A 16,717-nucleotide genomic window follows, 5' to 3' on the forward strand; every position below is an offset into this window, starting at 1 on the left:
AAACACGAGAAATGGCTAGTAGGCATTAGCCAATAAAAACAGTCACGTATGATGGTGATTTCTTCCTAACGAGAGCTAGGTCAAGGTGAACTCATGGACCACCTCCGCCTGGAGAACCACCAGTGCCAGTGCCACCACAACTGTAACCTTCGCGATAACCTTCTCCAAAACCAGAGCCACTGCTGCCACCTGCACCGCCGCCACCCCACCTCCTCCTCCGTCTCCTCCTCTATAGCTTCCACCACTAGCATCGCTACCGGAGCCACTACCAGAGCCAAATCCATAGCCGGCACCACCTGCACAACTACCATCTCCACCACTTCCTCCTCCTCCACCTCCACCCCCACCACCAACAAGACCACCGACAGAAGTTGACGGTAAGGTAGAATGCGGTACAGAAGTTGGAGGAGGCCCTGCTGATTGGACACAAAGGGCAAAGCTTATAATAAGCATAATTGCTGAGCAAACCAAAAGTGAATGACCCCTGATTTCTAGTCACTCATGTAGGGAACGGTTTAATTTTCCTTGCACTAGTGCATGGTTATGGCAAAGGCAGTAGTTCTATATATATACTCTCTCGAGGGGGAGGCGTAAAGGTCGCGATAAATCGAGCTGTACCGTATACATGCATTGGAAGCGAGTAATTGTAATAAATCTTTTATTGTTGCATCTGTAACCAACACATGTAGCGAAGCACGCATGCAGATGTTGGTCTTACATCATTGCATCATCTAATTTCATTTCGAGTATAAATAACAAGCCCTGGTACTGTCATGTTTTCTGGGCCTGAGGCGTTACACTAGAGATTCGTCTTTTGCACAAAAATAGTAATTAATATTCACAAGGGACTCTAGGTTCTTAATTAGATCTTGACCAAATAAACAGGAATTGGGGCTTTAAGATAGCTTTTAGAATTCGAACCCCTGGACATTTGTAGAACCTTATCTAGAGATGAATATTCTTCCTGTTTTTGCGTGCCTGCATTGAAAGATAACTAGTTAAGCCCATACTAACTACCTGTTCTAGCTGCTGCGGTTTCATCTCCAGGAGATCTTCTTATCTGCTGCTACTGGAGTTTACGCAGTGGAGTACCATTTTGAGCCTTCTGGAGTCGTGGCTGTGCTTTGATTTACATTTTTACTGCATTTTCTTTGATTTTTTTTTTTTGTAGCAATATCCTTATCTTATAACATGACTATTTCCCTAATAAAATAAATCAATTAGCTGTTTAATTTTTTAGCTAATAGTAAGGGGTGTTCGCCACTTAATATAGACATTCTTTACGTCAATAATTTTTTTATCTTTACGTCAATAATTATACAAAGATGTCGAGGCCAATTTTGTCCGTTGATAATTCATGTTTAGTTCAAAGTCTTGCTAGCTTCGTTAGATTTTTATACACTAATCAAAATTAAGAATTTTTTTTTTGGCAAAGAAAAACATGGAAATTAAATAGTCTAACTTTCAACAACCCACTTTACATAGGAGAGGATGAAAAATGATTCTTTTATTTATTCTTATTTAAACTGTAATTTTTTACTGATTGATGATAAAAAAAACTCGGCCCAGCGGTGCTATAAGGTAGCTTGGTTGGCCCATTGACACCAAGAGGCTCGTATATTTACTATTTTAGTGAATTTCATTGTCTTTACCTCGTTCATGAATAATATTATTCAGCTAGAGCTACTAGTGAAAAATGTCACCTTTCATGGTGAGCCACTCCAGATATTTTTTATATATTTTTAAAGATGTGCTATATATTCTCAGATTTAGCAAAAAAAAGAAGGAAAATAATTCATCTCAACAATACTATAAAAAAAAAAGAGGCATTACGCTTATAGCATCTCTCCATTACACTAGGGGACCTGTCCACCATAGAATAAATAGATCTCTTCTCTAAAAAACACAATTCTCATCTACTTAATTTTTTATTTGCTTTGTTTGCCATTTGACAGGAACCGAACTCAAAAACTAGTGTTTTTTATTCCACTAAAAACTTTTTATACAGATATAACTCAGGTTTTGAACTTAATCGGGAAAAATCCACTTTTATATCAAGTTTTTCTACTATTTTATCAACAAAAAGTATAAAGAACACAAAAAATATCAAAGATTTGAGAGGTTACAAAAAAAAAGAAGGTTTCTTGATCTAATCCAAGCAAGTACAGAAGGCTTATTTTTTTATTTTTAAAAAACCAATTCAATTAAACTGATAAATATAGATTTATAATATAATTTATATTATTTTTAATAACATATTTGTGAAAAAATTTTAGATTTAAAATTCACATAAACTCATACTATTTTATATTTAATTTTTATCAAATAAATAAAGATAATAAAATTCGAGCTCATGATTATTTAGTTATTAAAATTTTAATATTATATCAAATAATTCATTCAACCTAAAAATTTAAATATAAATATGTTAAAATGTTTAATTTTGTATCGAGCTTGGCATAGTGTTTCTAATTTTTATTAAAGTCTACCAAGAAAAAAATTTAAGCTTAAATACTAATAAAATTACAGGATACTTCTTAACAGAAGCAACACCATCAGTTGGAGAATTGGGTGCAGCTAGAGGCCTAGAATCTCAACCCATGTATACGCGTTGGACCTGCGTATCACCAGCTCACAATCCATCCACTGCCTGAAGAAGGAGCGTTTTTTTTAATGCTATGTGAAATCAGTCTCCAGCAATGCCTGACTCACGTCAGGCTTGGATCGGGAAGGCTAGGTAAGTTACTTCAACAAACCAAGCTCATTTGATTGGGACAACGTTTCATCACCTCGAAGACCCCCCCTAGGTTTACAGGCTAGCCTTACCATGTCCGAAAATAAAGGTCAGTGCGAAGGAATAATAAATTGCACGTGTTTGGTAAATGCTTATATAAAATAGATAAAAATATAAAATAACCAAATACTCTTATAAAATTGTTTGTTGATATATTGTTTTTTATGTGGGATTTCTGATGGTTTCATCCTTATATCTTTCTCTAGAAAACACTTTGTTTCAAGAAAATCTTATAAGTTAAAATTTTCTAAAATATAAACATGTTTTAGTAAAAACATGTTGGGTTCGGTGCTAGCTAAATATAATTATAATTATGTTTAATAATGTATCAAGACTCAAGCATATTAAGCTTAATAATGTATTTAATTTAGGCACGTTAAGCAAACATTAGCTAAATTCAAAAAATAATTAAGTATAATTATAATTTTTAAATTTTACCTGATATCGATTTGATATAATAATTAAGTTTAAAAAAAAATTCTAATGCAACACTTTCCTAGCATTTTCAAGTATTCTTAGTCTTAGTGTTTAGTCATTTCACTCTTTCATCCATATGTACATGTTAAATAATAACAAATTATTAAACTACATCTTATATGTTTGGCAAAATGCAGGCTTTTATTGCTAAAGATGAAAATAAAAATTATGATGAGTTCCTTATAATAAAATCATTCAGATCCCCTTATTTCGTGTTTAGATTATTCCATTGAAGAGGATTTGCGTTCCTATTTTCACACCTTTGCACAACATAAACAAAAACCAGCAATTGAAGTGAGCAATTTGATGGCTTCTTGAAACAGGTATGGCGGATCATAAACTAGTTTGCCCAAAACTGGGAAGATGTAGATAAAAAACTAATTTAGGAAACATGAATTACCCATGTAATTAAATAACAACAAATTAATTAATAAAAAACCTAGAAACCAAAAAAGTCAAAAAGCCACAACAAAGATCCATTGGTGATTTAATAACCATCATACTGTTTTACCTGAAAGAATAAAGCAATGAAGAACAGAAAATTGAAGAGAAACGCGTAACAACAAATGGTTTTGTCATTGTATTACCTATAACCTAGGATCTCTCGGCTCTACACCGTTTAACTCTGCCAGCATCTTGTTAGCATCTCTCTCCTCATTGCATGTTGAGAAGATTTTAAGATTTAAGGAGGAAGCAAAGGCAAATAGGCAGGCTTCAGAGATTGAAAGATTAGGTTTTCTGTTATTCTCTTTATGTTGCAAAAATGGTTTGATAAATTGATAGCTAAAACGATAGCGTTTTATTTCTATATATATAAAAAAATCAGATGAGTTTCATCTGGGTTCACTCGAGCCAGTCAGGTCTCGAGTCGATTGGGTTTGGCTGGGCTAAATTCCTAATTGTTTTTTCTTAAACCTGGCTAGGTTTCAGTTTTGGATTCCGAATCGATTTGTCAAACTAGATTTTAAAACTATAAACCTATCATCATCAATTTTGTAGGTTTTTATATAAAATAATAGATGAATTATTTCTCAATAAATAAATTTAATTAAATAAATATATACTCTACCAACTAAAAACTTACAATATATTACACAAAATCACTATTCATGGAAAATCTCACGAATAAAATTCTACTATTATAAAAGAAAAGAAAAGAAATTATGCTATCGATTTATTACCGATGCTGTCCTTTTAATTCATACACATTTGCTATGTGGAGGTAGGTTGAAGCAATCCTATATAGCATTGAATATGGAACATTGCAAGGTACAGGTTGCGACTTGCGAATGATAATCTGTTGTAAAGTCGCACAAGAAGTAGACATCAAGCATTGAAGTGTTATGTGTGTGGACACAAATGGCCGGTGGCAGCCATGGTCGGGGGCAGCCATGGTTGAAGTCATAGTCAAATGGTAGGTGCCTAACTTGCCCACCATTGTTGAACAATCATCTCCCTCCTCAGCTATAAATAGAAGGTGTATTGATAGCTGAGATAGACCACGAGATAGAGAGAAACACAGAGAGAGAGCTAAGGGTGAGAGTTGAGTTGAGTTGAGAAGTTTTCTCCTCCTCCTTGTTTTGTTGTTTGTATTGCTTTTGAGCTTGATTAATACAAACCAGTAGCTCCGTGGAGTAGGCAAGTTGCCGAACCACGTAAATTTGTGTGTGTTTGAATGTTTGGATCTCCTAACAACTGGTATCAGAGCTTGTTCTTGAAAGTTCTTGAAAAAAAGGGTGTTTGATCCAAACTCAAAAATCAAAGTTCTCAAAACGTGTTTTTGAACATACCACCGTGAAGATCACGACGAGAGGAATCCACTGGTGAAAACCCGACGTCCCGCATGCCTGCACGCGCCACCACCAGTACTGTCCACGCGCACAGACGCGTCGTACGCGCCTCACGCATCTTCCTCGCCGTTTCCTGCAACTCGACTCTGCCACGTCAGCATCCACGTCAGCCGTTCGGCACAGTCAGCAGCCAAAGTCACCTGCCACATCAGCCGTTCGACACGGTCAATAGCCACGTCACCAGCCCCGTCACCGGACACGTCATCAGCCACGTCACCACTGCTACGTCATGCGAAGATCTCTGTGGATCTGCCACGTCAGATTAGGTGGACCCCACATTGCCTACGTGTCTGACACGTCATCTCGCCACATCAGCACAACTGGGTTTTGATCCGGTGTGGCGCAGCGACTATTCCTCCTGCCACGTGGCTTCATCTGCGGCGTCCAGTTATCTCAATTTTTGATTGTTTAAATCGGAGCCATCCGAAGTCCGATTTGGGTGATCTCAGTGTCGTTTCCAGCATTTTTAGCCATTCCGGACACATCTGTAAGGTCAGATTTTTGAGATTCAAATCCAAGAAAGAGTAAAAATGGCTGATGAAATAAAGGCTGCAGGAATTGAAAAATTTGATGGAACTGATTTTGGATATTGGAAAATGCAAATTGAAGATTATCTATATGGGAAGAAACTTCATCTTCCTCTGTTGGGGAGCAAGCCAGAAAACATGTCAGAAGAAGATTGGCAAATACTTGATAGACAAGTCTTGGGCATTATCCGGCTATCATTGTCAAGAAGAGTTGCTCATAATGTTACAAAAGAGAAATCCACAGCAAGATTGATGGAAGCCTTGTCTGGGATGTATGAGAAGCCATCAGCAAATAACAAAGTGCACTTGATGAAGAAGCTGTTCAACCTGAAGATGACAGAAAGCACCTCTGTTACACAGCATCTTAATAATTTCAACACCATCACAAATCAATTGTCATCCGTTGAAATTGAGTTTGATGATGAGATCCGAGCACTTATTTTGCTAGCTTCACTTCCAAGCAGTTGGGAAGGTATGAGAACAGCCGTAAGCAACTCAGCTGGAAAATCCAAATTAAAGTATGATGATATCCGAGACCTGATTTTAGCTGAAGAAGTACGAAGAAAAGACTCGGGTGAAAGCTCAAGTTCAGGTTCAGCTTTCAACATCAACACTCGAGGAAGGAGACAAGACAGAGGCTTATCCAGAGGCAGATCAAAATCCAGGTACAGAAGCAAAAGCAAGTTTGGACCCAGGAAGCAGGTTGAATGTTGGAATTGTGGCAAACCTGACCATTTTATGAGGAGTTGCACAAAACCAAAGAAACCTGAAGCTGATTCTGTAAATGCCACTACAAACGAGGTACAAGATGCTTTGATCCTTGCAGTACATAGTTCTATTGATGATTGGGTTCTTGATTCTGGAGCTTCATTTCACTGTACTCCACACCATGAAATGATGCAAAATTACACTGCTGGAAATTATGGGGTAGTCTATCTGGCCGATGGACAACCATTGGATATTGTGGGTATAGGAGATGTGCAAATCAAGACAATGAATGGATCTATATGGAACTTGCAAAATGTAAGGCATGTTCCTGGACTAAAGAAGAAGCTAATCTCGGTCGGACAACTTGATGATAGTGGTCATTCAATCCTTTTTTGTGGAGGAATGTGGAAGGTATCAAAGGGAGCAATGGTTTTGGCTCGTGGAAAGAAAACCGGCACCCTGTATATGACCACAAGATCAGCAGATATAATTGCCTCTACTGAAACAGATAATCAAGCGCAGCTATGGCATTGTAGACTCGGCCATATGAGTCAAAAGGGGATGAAGATACTTCAGTCAAAGGGAAAGCTGCCAGAATTAAAAAATGTTGATCTAGACATTTGTGAAAGCTGTGTTCTCGGAAAACAGAAGAAGCTCAGTTTCTTAAAGGTTGGCAGGACCTTAAGACCAAGAAAACTAGAACTGGTGCACACAGATTTATGGGGACCAGCTCCAGTAGCATCTCTTGGCGGTTCTCGGTACTATGTCACTTTTATTGATGACTTTAGCAGAAAGGTATGGGTCTACTTTCTGAAAAATAAATCTGATGTGTTTGACACATTCAAGAAATGGAAGGCTATGGTTGAGACTGAATCAGGTTTGAAGCTGAAATGCTTACGATCTGATAATGGAGGAGAATACATTGATGGAGGTTTCAAGGAGTATTGCGCTGTCAACGGTATCAGAATGGAAAAGACAGTTCCAGGCACACCACAACAGAATGGTATTGCTGAACGGATGAACCGGACCATCAATGAACGAGCTAGAAGCATGAGGTTGCATTCTGGGCTACCTCAAACATTCTGGGCTGATGCAGTTCATACTGCAGTTTACTTGATCAACCGTGGACCATCAGTACCTTTGGAGTTCAGACTGCCCGAGGAAGTCTGGAGAGGAAAAGAAGTACAGCTTGCTCACCTAAAAGTCTTTGGGTGTGTTTCCTATGTGCATGTAGACTCTGATGCTCGCAACAAGCTGGATGCCAAATCAAAGAAATGTTTCTTTATTGGCTATGGAGATGAAGAATTTGGATTTCGGTTCTGGGATGATCAAAACAGGAAGATTATCAGAAGCAGGAACGTGATCTTCAACGAGAAAGTTTTGTACAAAGACAAATCAAGTACAGAACTAGAGATAACTGATTCAGATACGAGTCCACAGAAATCTGAATTCATACAATTAGAAAGGCTTCCTGATGTTACCACTCAAGAGTCCATACAAGACAGTTCAAGCACTTCAGTACCCACCACTTCTACACAAGATAGTGCAGAGCCAAGTGAACCAGCTGTTCGCAGGTCTTCAAGGACTATAAAGCCTCCACAACGGTTCACACTTCTACTGAATTATATCTTGCTGACCGATGGTGGTGAACCATTAACTTATGAAGAATCCTTACAAGATGGAAACTCGAGCAAGTGGGAGTTAGCCATGAAGGACGAGATGGAGTCATTGCTGAAGAACAAGACTTGGGAGTTAACCAAACTGCCTGAAGGAAAGAAGGCCTTGCAAAACAAGTGGGTCTACAGAGTAAAGACCGAGCATGACGGAAGCAAACGGTTCAAAGCAAGACTTGTTGTAAAAGGGTTTCAGCAAAAGAAGGGGATCGACTATTCTGAGATATTTTCTCCAGTTGTGAAGCTTACAACAATCAGAGTTGTTCTGAGGATAGTAGCTGCAGAAAATTTACATCTTGAACAATTAGATGTAAAAACAGCATTTCTTCATGGAGAATTGGAGGAAGACATTTACATGCAACAACCAGAGGGGTTTGTAATACCATGAAAGGAGAGTCAAGTTTGCAAACTAAAGAAGAGCCTATATGGTTTGAAGCAAGCTCCAAGACAGTGGTACAAGAAGTTTGATAACTTCATGTGTAGTACGGGATACACAAAATGTCAGGCTGATCATTGTTGCTATGTCAAACATTTTGACAACTCCTATATCATTCTACTGCTATATGTGGATGATATGTTAATTGCAGGTTCCAGCATGGAAGAGATTGACAAGCTAAAACAACAGTTGTCAAAACAGTTTGAAATGAAGGATCTGGGAGCTGCTAAACAAATACTTGGCATGAGAATCATCAGAGACAAAGACAAAGGCATACTAAAGCTTTCACAGGCAGAGTATGTCAAGAAGGTTCTTAGCAGGTTTAGTATGGATAATGCTAAGCCAGTATGTACACCTCTAGGGAATCATTTCAAGCTCAGTAGAGACCAGTCACCAAAAACTGAGCTAGAACGTGGATACATGGACCACATTCCATACGCCTCAGCTATCGGCTCTTTGATGTATGCCATGGTCTGTACTAGACCAGATATTGCCCATGCAGTGGGAGTTGTAAGCCGATATATGAGCAATCCTGGAAAGCAGCATTGGGAGGCAGTGAAATGGATCATGAGGTACTTAAAAGGCTCATCGGAGACATGTCTTATTTTCACAGCTGGCGGTTTGAAACTTGAAGGCTTTGTAGATGCTGATCTAGCAGGAGATGTTGATAGCAGAAAGAGTACTACAGGTTATATATACACTCTAGGAGGCACTGCTGTTTCTTGGAGTTCTACCTTGCAAAAGATAGTTGCTCTTTCAACGACAGAAGCTGAATATGTTGCAGTTTCAGAGTCCGCAAAAGAGATAGTATGGCTACAGAATTTCCTGCAAGAATTGGGCAAAATGCATGGAAAGGGTACTTTGTATAGTGACAGTCAGAATGCAATCTTCCTTGCCAAGAATCCAACATTTCACTCCAGAACAAAGCACATACAGATCAAATATCACTTCATCAGGCAATTGCTCGACGATGAACAACTGTTACTTGAAAAGATCTGTGGAAGCAAGAATCCAGCCGACATGTTAACCAAAGGAGTTACTCTCGATAAACTGAAGCTGTGTAAAGCTTCAGTGGGTCTTGAAGATTAAAAGACAGACCTAACACCATTTGTGTTCAAGTGGGAGATTGTTATGTGTGTGGACACAAATGGCCGGTGGCAGCCATGGTAGGTGGCAGCCATGTTTGGTGGCAGCCATGGTTGAAGTCATAGTCAAATGGTAGGTGCCTAACTTGCCCACCATTGTTGAACAATCATCTCCCTCCTCAGCTATAAATAGAAGATGTATTGATAGCTGAGATAGACCACGAGATAGAGAGAAACACAGAGAGAGAGCTAAGGGTGAGAGTTGAGTTGAGTTGAGAAGTTTTCTCCTCCTCCTTGTTTTGTTGTTTGTATTGCTTTTGAGCTTGATTAATACAAACCAGTAGCTCCGTGGAGTAGGCAAGTTGCCGAACCACGTAAATTTGTGTGTGTTTGAATGTTTGGATCTCCTAACATGAAGACAGTCCATCGAAGCTCTTGATTTTCAATTAGGTCAGCTTTGAACCAAAAGCAGCACTAAACCACGTGGTACACAGATTGGCAAGAAAGGTAATTAATTGCTGCGGAACAAGTTGACAAGCTGGTATTTATAGAGAAAGTTCCCGTTGATTCAGTGGACATGTATGGTCCTGCATTGTGCAGTACATCATGATATGACCTCTTCGCCCTTGTATTGCGTTGACGACAGTCTTCAGTTTGCACGAATTAATTACATGGATATACTAATCCTTCTTGCAAGTGGATTCTACTTTTACATGGATGACTAAAGCAATGCTTTTTTCCTCTAATTCGCTTCAGATTGGAGAGCATAGGTTAGGGCATTATGGGAGTATGAATGCATGTTCATCATGCCCTTACTGCCCTGATCTTGAGATTGATGACGCCTACATGTAGCAGGTAGAAAACTGCATGCAGGTAATGTATGCACAAATTTACCTTGGATTTTATGTCCCTGATGGCATGGGATAAAAACACTAACAAGGACAGAAGTTTTTCACGAGTTGTCCTCACGGGGGATAGATTCAGGTACCCCATAGCATTTTTCGGATTCACATGAGCTACATAATGGATTAACGTGCCTTCTTTGTGGCTTGCTTTCTATATAAATGAAATTGGATTTCAAGCATAACCAAAAAGTATTTTCTATCAGAAAAAAATTAAATATGAAGCAATTCTGTTATTTTTTCATTGTCCTGCTCTCTGTGGTATATATGTTATACGGTGGGGTTGATGGTTGCGATACAGATTACGGTGGATGTCAAGGAAGCAATGGGGTTGGAGGTGCGAGTGGTAGAAATTGTGATGATAATGGTGGGCACTTTGATTGTGGACAAGATCAATGTGGTGGAGGAAATAATGGTGAGTCTAGTAGTGTGGGCGGGGGTGGCAGAGGATCGGGTGGATTTGGAAGTGGTTTTGGTTTTGGAGGTGGCAGCTATGGAGGAGGTGGGCTATGGAGGAGGGGGGCGGGGCAGGTGGAAGTGGTGGAGGAGGTGGCGGAGGTGGAGTTGGAAGCGGCGGTGGGGGTGAATGAGATCAAGGTCAGGGGTGCTCCTAGCTAGGTTGTCAAATAAGTGTTGAATGTAGGACCGGCTTGCTTTAATTTGTTGGTGCCCTTTTCAGTGGCCATAAATCCATGATGTTTCCATTTTGTAATACATAAACCCTTCAATATTGTTGTGTTCATCTAGGAAAAATATCTTTCATTATCTTAGTGTCTGGTAAGTTTGTTTTCAGGTGGTAGGGATGTTGCATTATTGGTCCGTCACAGCATTTATGCATGTAATCACTATCATATGCTAGCTAAATTTCCTGAAAAGTTATCTTCTAGCATATGATAGTGTCTTGAATTGAATAAATATACAAGAATTATGTGAGTGCTAGTGACTTAATTTTTTTTATATATAGTATTCTATGAAAAATATAATTAAGACTTAGCTAGTGTTATTAAAAAAAAATTATAATATAAAAAAATTATTAATCCTAAGCGCTAAACCACCTCAACACATAATCTAAACATTTAATTGATCAATACTTATATAAATAAAATTTTAAAATTTAACTCGAAGTTATTAAATTAAATGATAAATAATTAAATTATAAATTTTATTCCAATCAATATCAGCAACATTAAAAACTAATTTTTTATAAGTGATCTAAATAGATCGCAAGATCCCACACCAAATGGCTTTGCATTGAAATTTCATATAAAACAAATGATTATATTCCTGAAAAAAAGAAAATTAAAACAATCTACCACGTTTGTTATAACCCAATTTTGGCCAAATGGATTTTAATTTAATTTTTACAGGGTTTAAAATGAAAAATTAAAAGATCAGAGATTTATTTCGATGAAAAGTGTGATTTGTCAACTTCTGTAAAAATTAAGGATTACAATGTCCCTTTGTCATTATAGCCTTATCCTCAAGATAATCCTTATCTTCTTCAAGATAATCCTTACCTTCAAGCTAATTCTTACCTTTTTCAAGATAATCCTTATCTACTTCAAGATAATCCTTACCTTGTTCAAGATAATCCTCAAGATAATGATAGTTGTCTGCTTTTGAATTTGATTCGAATTCGAACTTCAAAAAAGAGAATGAGTTTGATTGAAACTTGGTTTCTCACACACAAAGGGACTCTGACACTATAAATACAGATGTCAAAGGTAAAGAAAAGAGGGGAGGATAGACCCGAGAATAGAGAATTAACCTAGAAAAATAGAGCAAAAAAAGGAGAGAGAGAGAGAGGAAGGAAGACGATTAGAGAGAAACCCTAAAAGAAAAAAATCTTAAGAGGAGGCCATTACCAGAAACCTTAACATAAAGAAACATAAAAAAGAAGGGGGCGACGAACTCTATATTAGCCGCCGCCCCTTAATCCTTTTTTCTCCCCAGTCTCCCTCGACTTCGCCTTCAGCAGCCACACACCTAGGTAAGTTTCCTTCCTTCCTTACAAAAATAATTAACTGGTTACTGTGTTTGCTAGAGGTATGCTTGAAAAAAAAAGGACAGAGAAAAGGAGGATTAGAGGGACACCAAGAGGAAAACAGAGGAAGAGAAAATAGCATCAAGCCGGCCCTTCACTATCATTATCATCTTTAGTTGCAGCATCAGGTAAGTTGCTCTTTTCCTCCTTACATTTTAATTACATGCTTCCTGTAGCAAAAGTGCGTGAGCAGTTCACGCACGCCTGTTGGTAAAAACTAAAATAAAATATATGCTGAGCTGGGCCCAGCCAAAAAAAAAAATATATAAAAAAAATAGAAAAAATTAAAAATTAAAAAATTAAAAAAAGAGTCTGAATGTGTAAATAAAAAATAAAAAATGAATTTTTTGTTTTTATTCATGAATAACCAGAGCAAAAAATAAAAATATTGATTCAAATTTATTTCATTGAACTTTGTTTAATTTCGTAAAAATAAAAGTAGGTAAAAAATAAAAATAAAATAATATAAAATAAAATTATAAGTTTATTTACTGACGCCAGAGTCAGGAATAAAGTTAATAATTTATTTTATTTTATTGTATTTTTCTTTTACTTAGTTACATAAAGATATACATGCATAAAAAAAAATCTATTTGATCTTTTTATTCATTGACGCCAGAGTCGGGAATATAAAAGATACTGATTTAAAAATATTTTATTTTTACTTTTTTTAAAAAAAAATATAATAAACTGATTTTATTTTTTTTATTCATTGACGCCAGAGTCAGGAATAAAAAAAATGATGACTTTGATTTGTTCACTTTGATACCTACGTAATATTTACTAACGCCAGAGTTAGAAATATCTGTAGTCGAATATTCACTGACGCCAGAGTCAGGAATATTATACATAAACAATCATGGTATAAACAAAAAAAATATTAGCAATTAATGATTTAAATTTATTTACTTTGATACCTACGCAATATTTACCAACGCCAGAGTTGGAAATATCCGTAGTTGAATATTCACTGGTGCCAGAGTCAGAAATATTACACACAAACAATCATAGTATAAACCAACAAAAAAAAATATTAGCAATTAAAGACAAAGAGTAGCAATGCAGCCTGCCTTAGGTAGGACGTTTAAGGGGTGATGATATCTTCCCTTTTACGTAACCAGTCTCGAACCATAGAATCTCTATTGACCAGTTAGGGTTCCTAGTAACCATAATACTAGGTGGCGACTCCTTAAACAAAGACCATTCCCCCATCAAAGAATAGGATGCCAGAAATCCATTCTTTCCATTCCATCAAAAATTTTAAGGCCGCCGCGATGTCGGGTGCAACAACGTTCATCCATTATATACCATCCATTGCATAAAACAATCCCAAAACTTTCAAATCACAGAGCAATAAATAAATAAAAACATCAGTGATATCATTTTCCATATCACAAAAAAAAAAAGCATCATCATAATTAATAATTCTTCCGTAGGCTGTCTGGTGGTAGTATCATTCTTATGCCCTGAAATTTACTATTGTTAAGTGATTATGCAGTACTTCGGGTGTAGTGATCATTTATATTCATATAGTCTTACAAATAATCTTCCTAAACAAGTCTCAATAATATGTTAAGAGAACAAGGCACTGGTGAGTATGTATTGTTCATATGAATTCGAGGTTTTGCTGGGATATTATTCATCTTGCATTTGTTTTATGCTTCTTTTGCTTTTTGGCAGATTGGTTTTCTTTCTCAGAACTAGCAACAGCAAATCAACAAAACAATTGTATCAAAGGGATGCCAATAACTATTTTGCTCTTACGGGTCAAGGTAGCAACAAAAGAAATGAGTGCAATATGTAGGATAGCAGTATTCTCTCATTAACTGAATAAAATTAAATGTGATTGGCTATAGCAAAGGTAATTTAGTAATCGTTGGAGTAGAAGAGATCCTAAGAGACAACTTGGGTACATGATCTAATGGTTTTGCTATTAATATAGGTATTTGTTCAGGCAAAATTATTAGCTGTTATCACTGATTTGGAACTAGCTTGAACTTTTGCGCTTAAACAAGTTATTTTAGATTCTTCATTGATGGTTCAGCTAATTACAGCTAATTACAAGACTAACCGTTAAAGTAGATAGAAATTATACCCTAGTTATGAAAATACGAGAGCTTATAGCAAGGAGGCTAACGCATCACTAAATTGATTAGCAAATTATAATTTTACTATAAATCTAATTAGTAGAAATAATTGGATTATTTAGAATCCACATCAAGATTATTTTTGACTTTATACTATAATCTTATAATCTTATTGGATCCAGTCTTCCTCATTCCTCGTTTAATATAGTTTCTTTCTCGGGCTTCTAGCCCGGATTTCCAAAAAAAAAAATTGTATCTGTTGCTTTTGTAGCCTTTGAGTAGCTAGATATGCTCAACTCGTGACAGCAACAAATGCCATGCAAGTTTCAACAATAGATCCTATTTCTGCCAGGAATTTATAGCCAATAAATGCATACATTTAGCGGATATATAAAACCTGCTGCAGGACATTGAACGTACAGGTGGTATACATGCAAAATGTGAGTTAGATTTTGTCTGACACATATTAGCCAATCAAATGATTTGTTAAAATAAAATAATATAATAATAGCTGAAGCTGCGTGCAATTTTTATCTTTTTAGCTAAGAAACACATGATTCAACACAACACTCTTATACATGGATTTAAACTGTGTTGTGAAGTATATAATCTACTAGTAATATCAATATCTTAAGAAATCGCGGTGTGTGTGTGTGTGTGTGTGTGTAGCTCTGGTGTTCTACATGATCAGCAAGGTGGAGAATGGATGTCCGATTAAAGCTAAAACTTGCTTCAACTTAATATCTATCGCTGAAGTAGTCAACTATTTGTTATTATGGTCCCTATAATGCTACATCCACAAAACTTAATACATATATTTTGATCATGGAAGCAAAAATCAGTAGTGCCTGAAAGGATCATATTCTAAACGCCAGAAACTGACATGCATGCTTGGGCTTCTGGCTTAATTTGTTTTCTACTACAGATCACAAATAATTAAAACAAGAGAAGCAATTGTTTGTGCATGATAGTTTCCAGCTGAGACAAAAATGCAGTTTTTTGCGAACAATACGAAGGACGTTACTACAATTAGCATTGAAACATGAGATAACAACACAAAACATCTTTTTTTTCAGTGACAACAGCACAAAACATAAGATGTCTCCAAGGAGACAACTATTTGATAAGGACAGCGACTAATTATAACTAGTACTAAGTACAACGACCTGTCTCAGACAGTTCCCTAAAACACCAAACAAAGCAAGAAAGAACACGAAGCTAATTATTGACTTAAGGCAATGGTGGAGTCGAACCACCTGCACCGCCACCCAAACCTCCTAAACCACCAAGACCACCAGTGCCAGTAACACCTCCTATTCCACCAACCCCTCCAACCCCTCCATAATTCCCAAGTCCACCAAGGCCACCAATAATTGGCAGTCCACCAATGATACCAGCGTAGCCTCCCATCCCAGCAAAGCCACCAACACCACCATATATGAAATTCTTTTTGTCCTTAAGACCAGTGCTGCTAGGTGACTCGGCCATTGGTGCACTAGCATGCAACACTTGCTCTTCACTAGGCACAGCATTATTGCTATCAAGATCAGCATCACTAGGAACATTACGTGCAGATGCATGCACAAATGCTAAAACAATCACAAAAATCACAACCCAGCTAGCCATCTCCCTCTCTCTTTCTCTCTTCTTTGGAAGTAATAACTGAGCTTGTGGTTTTGCATGGGTGTGGGCTTTATAGGGATTTGAAGGGTGGCTAACGGTTGAGGATAATAAAGGGGTTATAATAAATGACAATGAGACATAGCTCTCATAATCTCGAGAAGGGAAATTCTTTGAATTTAGTATCAGAGAATTAGGTGAATCAAAAGGAGTGAGATTTATGGAAGTCATGTGTCATGTTATTCAAGTGAATTGCCAGGTTTGTTTATGGTTTTTGACTTGTACGTACCTTCAATTTTAAACGCTCCCAAATCATAACATTCTTGTCCTCTGGGATAGATTAGGGATTAACAGAATCTAAAACGAGCAATCCTTTATAAATCATAACATAGAGTAATCATCATCTTATATATATGCATAGCTGACTCTGTGACATGTCACCATAGATATATTGATCATCAATATTGTATTCCATACATGTGTTAGCCAGAGAGGAATAATAATATTAGAGATA

At 37.0% G+C, this 16,717-nt stretch overlaps 2 protein-coding genes across 2 annotated transcripts; one reads left to right on the plus strand and one right to left on the minus strand.

The window, feature by feature from the left end:
- The first annotated feature begins 10,719 nt into the window (after positions 1–10,719).
- Positions 10,720–11,070, plus strand: LOC105109248 (acanthoscurrin-2-like). Its single transcript, XM_011003880.1, has one exon. It carries the CDS (start codon positions 10,720–10,722, stop codon positions 11,068–11,070), a length of 351 nt encoding a protein of 116 aa, XP_011002182.1.
- Positions 11,071–15,813: 4,743 nt separating this feature from the next.
- Positions 15,814–16,209, minus strand: LOC105109249 (elastin). The gene has a single exon (XM_011003881.1). It carries the CDS (start codon positions 16,207–16,209, stop codon positions 15,814–15,816), a length of 396 nt encoding a protein of 131 aa, XP_011002183.1.
- Positions 16,210–16,717: the final 508 nt, after the last annotated feature.

The sequence above is a fragment of the Populus euphratica genome, unplaced genomic scaffold, assembly GCF_000495115.2.
Source record: "Populus euphratica unplaced genomic scaffold, PopEup_1.0 scaffold210.1, whole genome shotgun sequence".
NCBI classification, from domain to species: domain Eukaryota; kingdom Viridiplantae; phylum Streptophyta; class Magnoliopsida; order Malpighiales; family Salicaceae; genus Populus; species Populus euphratica.

Excerpts from the sequence above, each read along its gene's own strand:
- LOC105109249 (XM_011003881.1), bottom strand. The coding sequence starts at position 16,209 with ATGGCTAGCTGGGTTGTGATTTTTGTGATTGTTTTAGCATTTGTGCAT.
- LOC105109248 (XM_011003880.1), top strand. The coding sequence starts at position 10,720 with ATGTTATACGGTGGGGTTGATGGTTGCGATACAGATTACGGTGGATGT.